At 48.5% G+C, this 13,879-nt stretch overlaps 1 protein-coding gene across 2 annotated transcripts in view; it reads right to left on the reverse strand.

Moving 5' to 3' along the window:
• FANK1 (fibronectin type III and ankyrin repeat domains 1) overlaps positions 1-13,879 on the reverse strand; it is a 114,178-nt gene that overhangs the window by 4,815 nt on the left and 95,484 nt on the right. For both annotated transcript variants that reach the window (XM_018041749.1, XM_018041750.1), the window contains exons 3-6: positions 12,171-12,295; positions 4,611-4,692; positions 3,346-3,420; positions 2,498-2,563 (exon numbers count right to left, since the gene is read on the reverse strand). In XM_018041749.1, the coding sequence (XP_017897238.1) occupies positions 2,498-2,563; positions 3,346-3,420; positions 4,611-4,692; positions 12,171-12,295 (348 nt within the window). The remainder of the gene's footprint in view (positions 1-2,497; positions 2,564-3,345; positions 3,421-4,610; positions 4,693-12,170; positions 12,296-13,879) is intronic.

Here is a 13,879-nt window from a genome sequence, read left to right on the forward strand (position 1 = left end):
GCATGTGGATTAAACCTCCAAAAAATGAATAATCACTGTAAATGAGTAGAATGTCAGATTTGAAAAATACCTACCAGTCCATGATGGTATTCAAAAGAGGAAAAGAAAAGAAAAAAAAAAAAAACCTCACTGGGCACTATTAGAGATAACCATTAAATGAAATCCTTACTCTAAATATTGGTACTTAAAAGAAAATAAACATGTTATTGTGCTTAAAATAAACATTTGTGTTGTGTTTATAGCATAAAATGAGTCCATCCTCAGTTGGTGAGGGAAAGCTCTGGTTAAAAGAAGACTACCAGCAAAATAAATACGGGAGGAATGATGGAATTAGAAAATCACTTTTCGGCAAGTCCCAATTAAACATTGATTTAGGCAAGGATTGTGGTGGATGCTAAAATTTTTGTATGAAAGGTTAATGGAGAATAGGATATTCACATGGTACTGAATTCCTAGAACATAGATTATTTCCTAATTGCGATCGGAAACTATTATCTTTACAAAAGAAGGGTTTAGCTGTTATACCCTAACCAAAGGATCAGAACTAGAATATCCGGCTGTGGGACAACCTGCATCACAGCCCGGAAAACTGAAGTCACAACACTGGCCCTGAGGTGCTCTTGCTAAAGATGTTAACCTGAATCAAATCAATTTGTTAAACCTAACTTTAACTTTATTAGGAACAACAAACAAGTTAAATGCCTCCTTCACACCCAGGAGACAGTTGAGCTGATCACAAACATAGGACATCCTCTAAGATAGTTGATCCCATCTCCTCAAAAAGTCATTGCTAAAAAAAAAAAAAAAAAAAAAATAGGACAAAAAGAGAGGATTAGTTCTCATGCACACACAGGTTTCGCCTTTAGTCTACTTATGAGAAGTATTATATTAAGAAATTTCCTAATCAAGACACCTTTACCCTCCTGCATGAGCCCCGTAGTTGGGATGGAAAAGACACATAAATGTCTTCACATAAAGACATGCAAATTGCTTTCTTTCTACCAGATTTTAGCAATAAGGCTATCCTCTATAGCTTTCCAATTTCTCTCTGCTCTGGAAAAGTTCGAGGTTACTATCAGTACCTAGAAAACCTGAACAACCTCATTAGTAGAACAGACAAACCACAGAACCTATTTTGGAGGTAATCTTTTTAATAAATTTTCCAGTTTATTGTATGGATATGGGTTATTTCAAATGTTCTGCTTACTGCGTTGATTTTAATGGTTTAAATTTTCTCTAAAAAAGATTAAGTACCCATTTCAATGATTCAATCAAATCTACTTTAGACACAAACGTACCAACTTTTTTCATGTTTAAATTTTCTGTTATGAGTCATTTCAGATTTCTAATTTTTTCCTCTGAGATTTATGAGAAATTGGTCCATTTTATTTCTCAACAATTTTTATTTTCTAATTAATTTATATTTTTAAAATTCTTTCTTTCTTTTTTTTTTTTTTTGGTACCTCTCAGCTTCTTTTCTTTTTCCTTTTATGGCACTATTATTTTTCTCCACATTCCAGGATGTCTGATTCTAGGTGAGTGACCACATACCGCTGTGGTTAGTTCCAAAATTACCTAAGAATTACTTGAAACACTACTGTTTAAATGTGTAAGTGATTGTTTCAATGTTACTAAAATCTGTTGCTGCACTATGTCCAGAGGGCACAGCAGGCAGGCTTTCTGATTTGGGAAACTGATGTTCTCTTCATGGCCGACCAGGCCCGATCAGGGTCCTCTAGCTGCTCTTTACAGACCAGTTTGCAGCGCAGATACCTTCACTCTGCATCTGTCACATGACTACAAGCTCCTTGAGCAAAGGCTTTGCATTTTGTTCACTGTTTTACCCAAGGGCCAAGCGTGGTGAAGCCTGGCACGTGGTAGTCATTCAATAACTATTGGCTGACTTGAAATAATTAACTAAACAACCACTAGCTTGATGATTAATTTTAAGTCTTTCTAAAACATTCTCACATCACTATAAGAACAAGCGTGTGAGTATCATGTTCTTTTCATAAACTTCTCCTGTGATGCACTCGGTCCTTCCACCTCAGGGAGGTTCTTCTCCAGCTGTATTGCCATGATTGTTCCTCACTCTAGAGGCACCTAAGACTTTCCGTTAACAGAGTTGGGCAAAATGCAGTGAGAGCCCTTAGGGAGGTGCCAAGTGTCACAGGCCCTTACAGCCAAATGCCCAGCATACAGCTGGAGATAACCATTTCAACATCCATCATTTACTGAGCGCAGAGAGTGTGCTGGGCTCTGAGCTAAGGAGGGAAGACGCATTGTAATAGATATCCCCAGAATTACCCCATTGAATGTAACAATAAGTAACAAATGAACAAGCCAGCTTTTGAGTCACCATCATTCCTTTGGCAACCTATCACATCTCAGTAATGTCAAAAGAAACAAGAAAATATTGGGGCTAAGTCAAAAGCCCTCTGGGAGTAAGCTGAATAACACAAGCATGGCGACCACTTAGGGCAGGTTCCACACCTACCTGTCCTTGCCACTTCCATTCTGCAAATTCACATCTGTGCCGTGAGAAATGAGGATTTTCACAAGCCTAAACAAAACAAATTTCAGTATTGCTGGATAAGCAGTTTTGATGAGTAAGAACCCATGATAACTCAGGAAAAATGAACTATTTAAGACCTATCAAGGCAACACACTCTCCTCCATCTTCAGAGGCAGCTGGCTTTAAAAATCAGGTATTATTAAACTGGGAAATCACCTCTCCACACCACCCCCCCAAAAAAACACACACAAGTTTTTGCCCTTTATGTGAATTATTTATTGAAAACAAAAAACTTCACCATATGAAACAAACCAGACTATCAAACTAACTCGTCACTTTAACAGCCATTTGAAATGTTTTCAAGTGTTAGCATTTAATGGAAATCCATGTTCTATTTCTTTCAAAATGGCATTTTAGTACTTAAAATATAAATATGATGGGAAAATATTAGTATTTATGCTTATCTCTGTGTAGAGAAAATGGAGTGTGTCAGTGGAAATTTTATCTGAGCAACCTATCAGAGAAGTTTGTTTTCCAGAATGAATAGCCCTCTCCTTTCCTTTATGAGGAAATTAACATTCTGACAACCAATTTCCCCAGAACATAAAAAATACCTTGCAAAATGTCATTGAAATGGCTATCTCTCTTCCTTACCATGAGATTATACATTAGGTCCTCCCCTGCGTGTTGTCTGGTGTTATGATAAGAGCCACTGAGTTGGTGTTCAGCCCACATGAGGCACAGTTTTGGAAAGAGAACCCCCATAGCCTTTCCCCTCCCAAACAAGGGGCTCCACCCTTCACTAAGGGATGAGGAGGGAAGGGCCATACCTGGTGTATCCTCTCTGGGCAGCAACCATCAGGGCGGTGAAGCCAAATTTATTGGGAACATCAACCTTCACGTTGCTTGGGGAAAAACACAGAGGAGAAAGAGAGATTAACGCGCCCGCACCACTTCCTGTGGATTCACAGCTGACGCCTCTTGCAGAGCACAGGTGGTTAGAATGGTTCATTTTCCCGAAAATTCCAATTCCTCCTGGGCCATTAAGTTGTTGTCTTAGACTGCCCTGCCTAATACCTTAAAGGATCCAAATTCACAAGGAAAGAGGAGGAAATTGCTGTAATTTCACTTGAAATAGGCATTTTCTCCAATGCAGAACCATTATGCAATGCGATAAAATCCTCCACCAAGAGCAGGCCCCCCTAAACTATGGAGAGGACACAGTGTCTGTGCTGCAGGCTCTCAGCTCCACCCGCCACACGAGCCTGGAATGAGAGAGAGCCACAGTTCTCCCTTGATCCCATCTCACCTACTGGGAGTGAAGCTCTGCTGCTCAGAGAAAAAAGCCAAGCTCTTAAATGGCAGCTTGGAAGCTGTGGCTTTTTGCAGGAACCTTCTCTTCTCCAGCTTACAGAGCCTCAATTCAGAGATGACCTTTCTTCTAAGTGAAAGTTGCTCAGTCGTGTCCAACTCTTTGTGACCCCATGGACTGTACAGTCCATGGAATTCTCCAGGCCAGAATACTGGAGTGGGTAGCCGCTCCCTTCTCCAGGGGATCTTCCCAACTGGGATCAAACCCAGGTCTCCCACATTGCAGGCAGATTCTTTACCAGATGAGCCACAAGGGAAGCCCCATCTCCTAAGATGCTCAAAACTATCAGTTCAAAAAGGGTCAGGGTAACCTCGCCCCCTTTTTATTTGGGAAGCAGCTGCAGATAGCCCATCTGTGGCATTCATGGTCACCATTTACCCTCTAGGGTTTTATCAGTCATTTGAATTAGAAACAGCTGATTGAGTGATTCCTTAATTTCATCAGGAATTAGACATGGGCAGTTAGGGGTGAAATTTGCCCAAATGCTATGGCATATAAGCAAGAATCAGAAGCTATTTCTGGGAAGAAAATGCGACACCCAGACTTGGCATTTCTGCCTTCAGTGTTCACTAAATAATAGCATTTATGTGGGGCTTTCTATGGTCGTCCTTACGAACCAGGCTGAACTCACACCAGTCATCTGAGATCGATTTTGGAGCCAGCTTCTAAGCACTGCTGTGAATTAAAACAGATCTAAGTTTGTAAAAGGCAGAGTTCTCTCACCCTCCTTGCAGGATGCGCACCAACAGATCTTCATCGTTCACGTTGACAGCTCTGTGCAAGTGTTCGCTACTTATGGGTTCTCCTGAAGAAAGCAGATGGAAGGTGGTCATCCAAAATAGAATGAAAGGAGATACATTCCAGCTCTATTGCTCCTGCAGCCTCGAGTGGAAGTTCATGTTCACTTCTAAGAAGGCACTTGGCAACTTCGCTGAGTGTCTCTTACATGACATACTCCACTCCTCCTTTTACTGAAAAAAGACCTTGTTTTCACATATTAAGAGGAGAACATTTAGACTGTCCTAAAGGCTTGGGACGTTTTCAAGTTATAAAAGCACTGCTGTGTGGATGTTATTCTGATATTCGAAAAATAAACCTTTCAGATTTCTTAAGACTTCATAAACGTCTCTTACGAGCAAGGAAAACCTCCACCATCGTCACGACGGACTGGTTTTGTTTGCCAGGGAGTCACTAACCCATGTGAACAACAAACAAGAAAAGACAGATGGTTTTAACATTGGGAACCCACCCTGCCAGTCCTTCCCTGGGAACATAACATCCACTTCGGGCTTGTGGGGGCAGAAGGGCTCGTACCCAGAGAGGTGGGACATGGTGAGAAAGCCTCACAGTGGGGGCAAGCCTGCGAGTGGGGGAGAGCCGGGGGAGGGTCTGAGAAACAGCAGAGGAGCAACGGGAGAAGAGAGGCCCTTTGTGTAGTGACTCCTCGTGGAAGAGAATGAGGCAGAGAACCACGTGAGACTGCAGAACCACGTGAAAGAAGCCGTCCAGCAGGACGTTTATTTCACGGCTTCACATGTTTCAGCTTCCATGACTTTCTACCTTTGTCGATGATTAAGTTTAAGTGAAATAATACAAAGCACTAGAACAGCACCTGCACGTTATCTAAGTGTCTTTAGTGGTAAGAAGAAAAAGTCCACATGCAGTACAGGAGACGTGGGTTCAGTCCCTGGTTGGGAAGGTCCCCTGGAGAAGGGAATGGCAACCCACTCCAGTATTCTTGCCGGGAGAATTCCATGGGCAGAGAAGGCTGGCGGGCTACAGTCCACGGACTCGCAGAGTCAGACATGACCAAGCACACATACTCTCATGCAGGTAACAGTAACGGAGAGGCAGGTGCCCTGGCCCCAAGCAGAGTGCCTTTCCTTTCTGCCTGGTGTCCAACCTCCCACACGCAAGTAACATCCTACCTGCCCCCACAGGCATCGAGCTGATAATCCCTGGCTTTAGTCATCTCAAGGGGCTCATTCATCTAACATGTCTAAGGGACTTAGTCATGTGTGGATGGGAGAGTTGGACTATAAAGAAAGCTGAGTGCTGAAAATTGATGCTTCTGAACTGTGGTGCTGGAGAAGACTCTTGAGAGTCCCTTGGACTGCAAGGAGATCCTACCAGTCCATCCTAAAGGAAATCAGTCCTGAATATTCATTGGAAGGACTGATGCTGAAGCTGAAACTCCAATACTTTGGCCACCTGATGTGAAGAACTGACTCCTTAGAAAAGACCCTGATGCTGGGAAAGAGTGAAGGGGGGAAGAGAAGGGGACGACAGAGGATGAGATGGCTAGATGGCATCACTGACTCTATGGACATGAGTTTGAGCAAGCTCCGGGAGTTGGTGATGGACAGGGAGGCCTGGCAGGCTGCAGTCCATGGGGTGGCAAAGAGTTGAAGATGGCTGAGCGACTGAACTGAACTAAGTAACGTCCATCCCCGGTCTTCACTCTAGGGGGCACCAAAGAGAAAGAGACACACACAGGCTCCTCCCCTGTCCTTCATACTGTGGGGCTGACTTTCAGCTGTTATAGTCTCAACTCTGAAAGAAAACATCCCCCGCAGCCGTCTTCTCGCATCGCACATCAGGCTGCCTCCTGGGGCTCACCCCACAGCTTACCCTCCCTCTTACATCCAGCCTGCAGAGGTCCCTGGTCCCCTGTGCTGGTGGAGAAATGGTCAGGGGCAGCTCCCAGCACTGGAGCCCCTTTCCTGCCAGTTTGCCTGGACGAGTCTCCCTGAACAGAGTACAAGCCGGGAAACAGAGGGGCAGAGGAATGAGTGGATCCCTATCAGAGTGACCTTCAGCTGATACCCTTTCTTCTGTTCCAGTAAAATAAATTTAAGCCGAGTGAAAATCGTTCTTGAAACAACCATGTTGTCTGCTCGAGCTTGCCAACCTCCTTAAGACGTCTCAGCTACGTTATACTTCCTTGTCATCATCCCCAGAGCCTTAAATAAAAGCAGCATGATAAGCCATCAGAGGGCAAGGCCCACAGCCGGCCCTGGCCTTTGGAGAGGGGTCATCTCTAGCCCCTTGGTTTTGGGAGGGGCAATGGGAGGGCACAGAGGTTTGCTCCCCAGGGGACATTTGGTGAAGTCTGGTGATATTGTGACTGGTTGTCACAACTTAAGGGTTGGTACTACGGGCATCTAGGGGCTGGAGGCAGGGATGCCTCTAAACACTCTGCAGACCAGGGTAACTCCACAGCCTGAATTATCCAGCCCCAGACTCCAACAGTGCAGTGGCTGAGTTGGACACTAGAGTTGGATGAACTTAAAATGATCTATCCTTTAGTGAGCAAACGAAACCCAAAGTTCCCTTTCCCTCTCCCTTCCTGGAAAGGAGAAGGACGGTGTGGTGGGTAAGTCCATTACTGCACCAACGACCCCACCCCTGTGAATCGCAAACTTTAATCGCCACTAAAAACACAAAAATACATGATTTGAATGGAATCGTTCAGAGGAACATAGGAATTGTGATAGTCACTCAGTTGTGGCCCAACTCTTTGCAACCCCACGGACTGTAGCCTGCCAGGCTCCTCTGTCCATGGAATTCTCCAGGCAAGAGCGCTGGGGAGGGTTGCCATTGCCTTCTCCAAAATTATCTAGAAGAACATAGGAAGCTCATCCTATTTCTACTGAATTTTAAAGTATGGTATCCTAACTCGATCCTATTAACTGAATCTAGGACTTTACATGATGCATTTAGGTTCTCCTTCAGACCACAGACCAGGACAAGAAAGGCTGAGGGAGTCATCCAAGGAAGGAGTGTGGGGCTTGACTAGATGCTGACGTAGCTGACCAGTCCACCGTAGGCTTCCACTCTTACTAAACGTTGGGTACAAGCAGACATCTTAAATACACATCTATGAACCCCAACGCCTGCCAAGTGTGAAGTGAAAGGGGAGGCCTAAAGCTTAGCAGCCTTTAGAAACGTGTTGATTTCTTGGAATGTGAAGGGAAGTCTGCAAAGCACGCACAGCGCCCAGCACAGTGCCCCCTGACCACTTCCAGCCCACGCCGCCCCTCTTCTCTGCCCCGGCACACCTCTCCTCGTGCGGGCCCTCCCCTTCCCAGCCAGGGAGCTCTGCAGCAGGCAAATATCAGAAAATGAAGGAAGTTCATTTCACGCTTAGAAGCTTGAGGACCACGCAAAGCAGAGACCAGGGTATCATGATATTAGGATGTAATGTAAATAAATGTCCCCGGAGGCTCAGACGGTAAAGAATCTGCCTGCAATGCAGGAGACCCAGGTTTGATCCCTGGGTCGCAAAGATCCCCTGGAGAAGGAAATGGCAATCCACTCCAGTATTCTTGCCAGGAGAATCCCACGGGTAGAGGAGCCTGGTGGGCTACAGTCCATGAGGTTGCAAAGAGTCGGACACAACTCAGCAGCTAACACAACACATTGCCTGTCCTGGCTTCTGTAACGGGTCATCAGCGCCCTCTGAACTCATTCTGAGAACAAAGGGACACCTCATGGAAGAGAAGGAAAACAACAGAATTGCTCACCACGCCCTACTCGCTGAGCTCCAGCAAAAGGAAGCAGTAACTGTCATCAGGGATGGGAGTTCTGTCTCAGCATTAACTCACTGACCCTCTCAGAGCCCTGCTGGGAAGGCAAAGAGGTACCGAGTGTGACCACCAGCCCTGACAGGGACCACCAAGGCTTGAAAGGTAGCTCTGGTTACAGGAATTGACTGAGAAACAGGAAAGAAATGCAAAGACTCTTGTTGCAGGGCAGAGCAGCTCCTCCCATCTTACTCTAGGCAGGAGTCATGAAGAACAGAGGAAATTCCAGGGTGAGCAGAATGTTTCAGGCCCCTGCCCCCAAGCCCTTTAAGACACCCTGGGTCTGGCCCAAGGGACCTGCTGTCAGTACACGCAACGGAACACGACAAAGGCAGGCTTTGCATCTGTGGGTCTGTTTCTCTGATGTTGACCAGGGGTGTCGCAATTCCAAATACTGAACTGATGCTGCCGGTGGTGAAGACACTCGTGAGCACCCACGTGTGTTAGACGGGTGGCACTGGTCAGATGGGACCTCGGGAGGGGACACCTGGCCAAGCGGAGGAGGGGACAGAGAAGTGTTTGGGAAGCCTCAGCTCACGTTCTCAAGGAGGGTCATTAAGCTGCAGATCCCCCAGCAGATATTGAAGCGGCGTGATAACACCTTTCTTGGTGGAATTTAAGTCTCTATTAAAAACAGTGAATAAATGATGAGCTCATTGGGGAAAATATTTGCCAATTAAGAAGCAGCAGCTGTTTTTCTTTCTTTTTAAGGGCCCAACTGATTAAAATTGCATGCCTCATTTAAGCAAGAATCTCCGGTACTTTACCTGGGGAAGGAAAAAAAAAAGGCTGAGCATCCTTTATTCAAACAAAGTACATGCTTTTGTGATTCATTAAAACACTTTCAAACCGAATGCAAATTATCAACCCACAGAAGCATTTTCGCTTGTTTTATATAATGTGCACATTTTTAATTCTTTGTTTAGCATGATCTGCCTCCTTAGGAGAATCTGCTTTGTATATTATAGTAACAGCCTAAGCGAGCAGCAGCCAGCCAGAAGGAAGAGGTCCACAGATCCTTCCCACCCAGGAGAGGGCCCTGAGGTCTGGCACGCGTCCTGGAAGCAGGTACATTCACTGTGACCCAGCGCCCGGCTCCCAGTGCGTCACCAGGAGCCTCTTCTCCAGCCCACCCTCATCCCTGCAGGAGGCCTTGTCTCTTGACCCGCGGAAGCCATAGACTGCAGTGACAAAGGCTTTGGACCACCAGACCGGTTATCCATGGCTGCCTCTCCAAAGTCCACTCGGCAAGGAGAAGGCACACCAGGCTTGCAGGCACCACCACTGTCAGCTGACATACCAAGAGCTATGGTGGGTGGGGGGCCTTCTGTCTTTCTAGAACTCCAGGTGGTACCCTGACTCCCCGTAACCTCTGGCCACAAGGTCCAGGAGCCCCTGCCCTGGCTTCGGTGGGATACTAAGGATGCCAGTGGCCACCAGAGGCCTCTCTGTGCCCGGTTCCACTCACCTGGCAGGTTCAGGAGCATCTCCCCAACCAGTGGGAACCAGACCCACCTCCTGAGACGCAGGAAAGAAAGCTGAGCCAGTCAGAGCATCTCTTCCTCCTCCCGGGTCCATCTCAGGGCATTTTGTTCACTATCTGCCCACGCGTGTCTTAAGTCTTCTATAATTAGACATGACTAACCCATCACCCTCGCCCTTCAGCACACAGTAGGTGGAAGCCAGGAAAGACGAATGACTATGTAAAATAAGAGGCAATGGAGTGTTGCTAGAGGTGGGGAGACCCTGAGACACGGCTCTGTGCTGGGGGAGGACCTGAGTGCCAGGCAGGCCAGGGGCAGCCCCACAAGGACCCACCCGGAGCAGAGCTCTGCCCCTGGAGGGGACACGGCAGGCCCAGGAGTGGAGGGGAGGGCACCCCAGGACGCAGGAGTGGAGCCCCTGGAGGGCTGCAGGGAGCTGAGCGTTGGCCTGGGGGAGCCGCCTGCCCCAAAGCTGGCCTCCGGAGCCTCTCTTTACCCGGTGGGCTCCCTTCGCCCATGTTTCTCCTCTCTGCTCTCCTCCCTTCTCTATGCCTTCCCCCAGTGCACAAAGAGCTGCCTTTTCTTTCCCCTAAAACACTCCAGGAGTCAACAGCTTCCACAGAAAAGCAAGTGCGTTCATCCTCTCCAGCTTCAGGGCCAAGCCATCTTTTCTGACCAGAATCTTCGGAATTGACCATTTCACGTCAGAAGCCTTCTCTGAAACTATTTCTTCACAATCAGCTGAGCACCGTTTAGGGGGTGTACACGATGTCGCCACTCTCAGCTTTAACTAAATTCTCAGCTTGCTAAACTGAGATCCAACCCCCTAATGGCCCCCATGCAATGGAAGCTGTTATGAACCAACTCAAAATCTGAAAGATCTTTCCTGCACATGAAAACTTCCATGAGTAAAGGCCTTACAGACACAACTGAAACTCTCTGAAAACATATACACCCGTATTCAAGCCAAATGCTACACCGAATGAAACTTGAAAATAACATTTAACTCACAAGAGGTGGATTCCCTTTATGCAACCGAGAGAAAGGTTTGTCTGTGTTTTCAGTGGGTGGGCTGGGAAGAACACTTCTGACCGTTTTAATCTTCACAGAATTCTGGTTCAAAGATGTCACTGCGTTACACACACACGTTCAAGATGCTTTAAAATACCAATCACAGGGTTTCCCTGGTGGCTCTGTAGTGAAGGATCAGCCTGCTAGTGCAGGGGAAAGTGAAAGTCGCTCAGTCATGTCCGACTCTTTGCAACCCCATGGACTATGCAGTCTATGGAATTCTCTGGGCCAGAACACTGGAGTGGTTAGCCTTTCCCTTCTCCAGGGGATCTTCCCAACCCAGGGATCGAACCCAGGCCCCCCACATTGCAGGCGGATTCTTTACCAGGTGAGCCACCAGGGAAGCCCAGCCAGGGGGCACAGGTTCGATCCTGGGTCTGGGAAGATCCCACAGGCCTCAGGGCAAGGAGGCCCATGAACCACAACTACTGAGCCTGTGCTCTAGAACCCGGGAGTCGCGACTATAGAAGCCTGTGCGCTCTAGAACCTGTGTGTGCTTTGCAGCAAGAGAAGCCACCGCAATGAGAAGCCCGCTGCGGCAATGAAGAGTCACCCCGCTCAGTGCACCTAGAGAAAGCCCATGTAAATCAATGAGGACCCAGCACAGCCAAAAATAAACAAACCTTTAAAAGAGAAAGTATGATCACAGAAAATATTTGCACTCCTAAATCGGCCTCTCGCCCCTCCCCCACTGTGTCTCCACCCACGGCATCCCCAGGAACCAGGTTTATGCGTCCAGTCATGACGATACACTGACATTGTCTCAAAGGGACAAAATGCCAAGCGGATTTCTCCCCTGAGGTCACCCAGGCGGGCAGCCTGCTTCTCGCCCTGGGAACCCTTGGGGCAGCCCACACGCCCCACGGCTCGTTTCCTAAGAAAGGTGACTCCACCCTTTTTTTTCCTGAATGTGCACTCCCAGGGTAGTGCCAGCCAACACAAAAACAGGTCTCACTTTTGTCTGAGCATAACGCAACTTCCCTTGTGGGATGGCCAGGCCCGGACAGCAAACAATGTTATCACGGCATTCAAAAACGGAGCGGTTTCTGCGACCGGTCAGGCCGAGCAGAAAGCAGAGCGTCTTCTCCTTCACGCTGGCCGGGCACCATTAGACAAATGGGCTCCGAGTTCTGAATACTCACGGGTCGTGGATACCGAGACCACTGGGCTGTACGCGCACTCTCCGGAGGGGCTGGTGACCTTCAGCCGAAATCGGTACAGGGTCCGCGGTTCCAGGCCTTCCACCACATGCTTGGTCGCGTAGCCCCTAGACGGGAGGGAGACCCGCGGTGAAGACAGCCGGTCACGGAGGCTGTGTCCTCCAGAGCTACCAGAAGGGCGGCTGGAAGGGTTTCTGAGCACTGACTACCCCCAGGACGGAGCTCACCTGGACGGCTGGCCGTCTCTCACCTTGGGCTGAACTCTTGGGTACCAAGGACAAACCAGGAGTCCGCTCCTGCCCCCCAGGTGCCCTCCACCCCAGTCTCCTTCCTGCAGGCAGACACACAGCTGGCACGTGACTGTGCAGAGAAAGTCCCCTACACGAGAACCTTCAAGCTGTGAACTTGCAAAGATGTGAATGTGTGCTCATGTGTCCCATCATGCCAGTTGTTAGTTCACGTGTCTGGCGTACATTGTCACATGTGTGCACGCGCGACAAGAGGCTGTGCTTTTGTGTGCTCTTGTTTGCTGAGTTGTGTATCATTTACGTGACAAGCGTGACAAACCTGTTACAGTACTAGAGAGCCGGTTGTGCTGGTTGAGCACCGAGGCTAACTTTGCTGGACTCACAAAGTGGACTGACTGACTCCCTGCCCCTGCAGAGAGAGGACGTGAGGAAGAAGAGGGTGTGAGGAAGGAGGGGACGTGAGGAGGGAGGTGCTGGGGAAACAGGCGTGCAGGAAGGGTGTGCTCATCACGCCCCGCAGTCCGTCTCAGCTGGGAAACGTTTGCGGGAAGTGGGTACTGAGCACTTGGAGGACAGAAAGCTGGCCAGAGGCTGCGACGGAAACCTGTAGGCCTCCGGAGGCAAGGGTGGGGATCAGAGCATTTGGAGCCGCAAAACGAGCCCCAGGAAAGGCAGGCAGGCCATGCTGCCGGCTCAGGACTCAGAGAAGGTGCCGGGAGGCAGGGCCAGGGGCCTATGTGTCTGACTCGCCACGCTTTCTAGGACGCCAGGTCTCCAAAAGCCCACAGACTTGTATGTCATCCCAGCGGTGCTCCCAACCTCGAGTTGTCCACGGATGTCCCCTGCTATCCTCCTTCTCTCACATCCCGCGCCTGGTCCACCAGCAAAAGTTTTCACAATGGTCTTTAAAAAACCTGAATTCACCACTCTGTTGTCTCCCACCTAAATTATTACAGATGCTCCCCAGTTTGTCCTCCCTGCTGTGGCCGCCTCGGCTCCTCCCTCAGCAGCCAGAGTGACCCTCCCGGGGCGAGACCACCATGCCCTCCACGGTTTATGGGGGCCCAGAGGCTTCTCCCTTGGCAGAGGGACAGCCCCCAGGACCCCAGGGGTCTCCTCCCTGGCCCAGCCCCTGTCACCCCTCTCATTCACTCCACTGCTCAGCGTTTCTGGAACTCCAGGCATTTTCACCAGCTGTGTCTTCTGCCTGGGACGTTCTTCCAGACACTCACAGACACCCCTCCCTTGCTCCTTCATACGGATGTCACCTGCTCAGCGAAGCCTTCACCTCCACGCCAAGCCCCTGGCTTCTCCTCCTCAGTACTCACCACCATCCGACACACTCTGTGTTTTCACTTCTGCCCCTTCCTTATCATTCATCTTCCTCATCACGAGGGAGGAATTAGGATCTGTTTGTCCAGTGCAGTATCCCCAGCAACCAGA

This window comes from Capra hircus, chromosome 26 (genome assembly GCF_001704415.2).
Source record: "Capra hircus breed San Clemente chromosome 26, ASM170441v1, whole genome shotgun sequence".
In the NCBI taxonomy this organism is placed as follows: Eukaryota; Metazoa; Chordata; class Mammalia; order Artiodactyla; family Bovidae; genus Capra; species Capra hircus.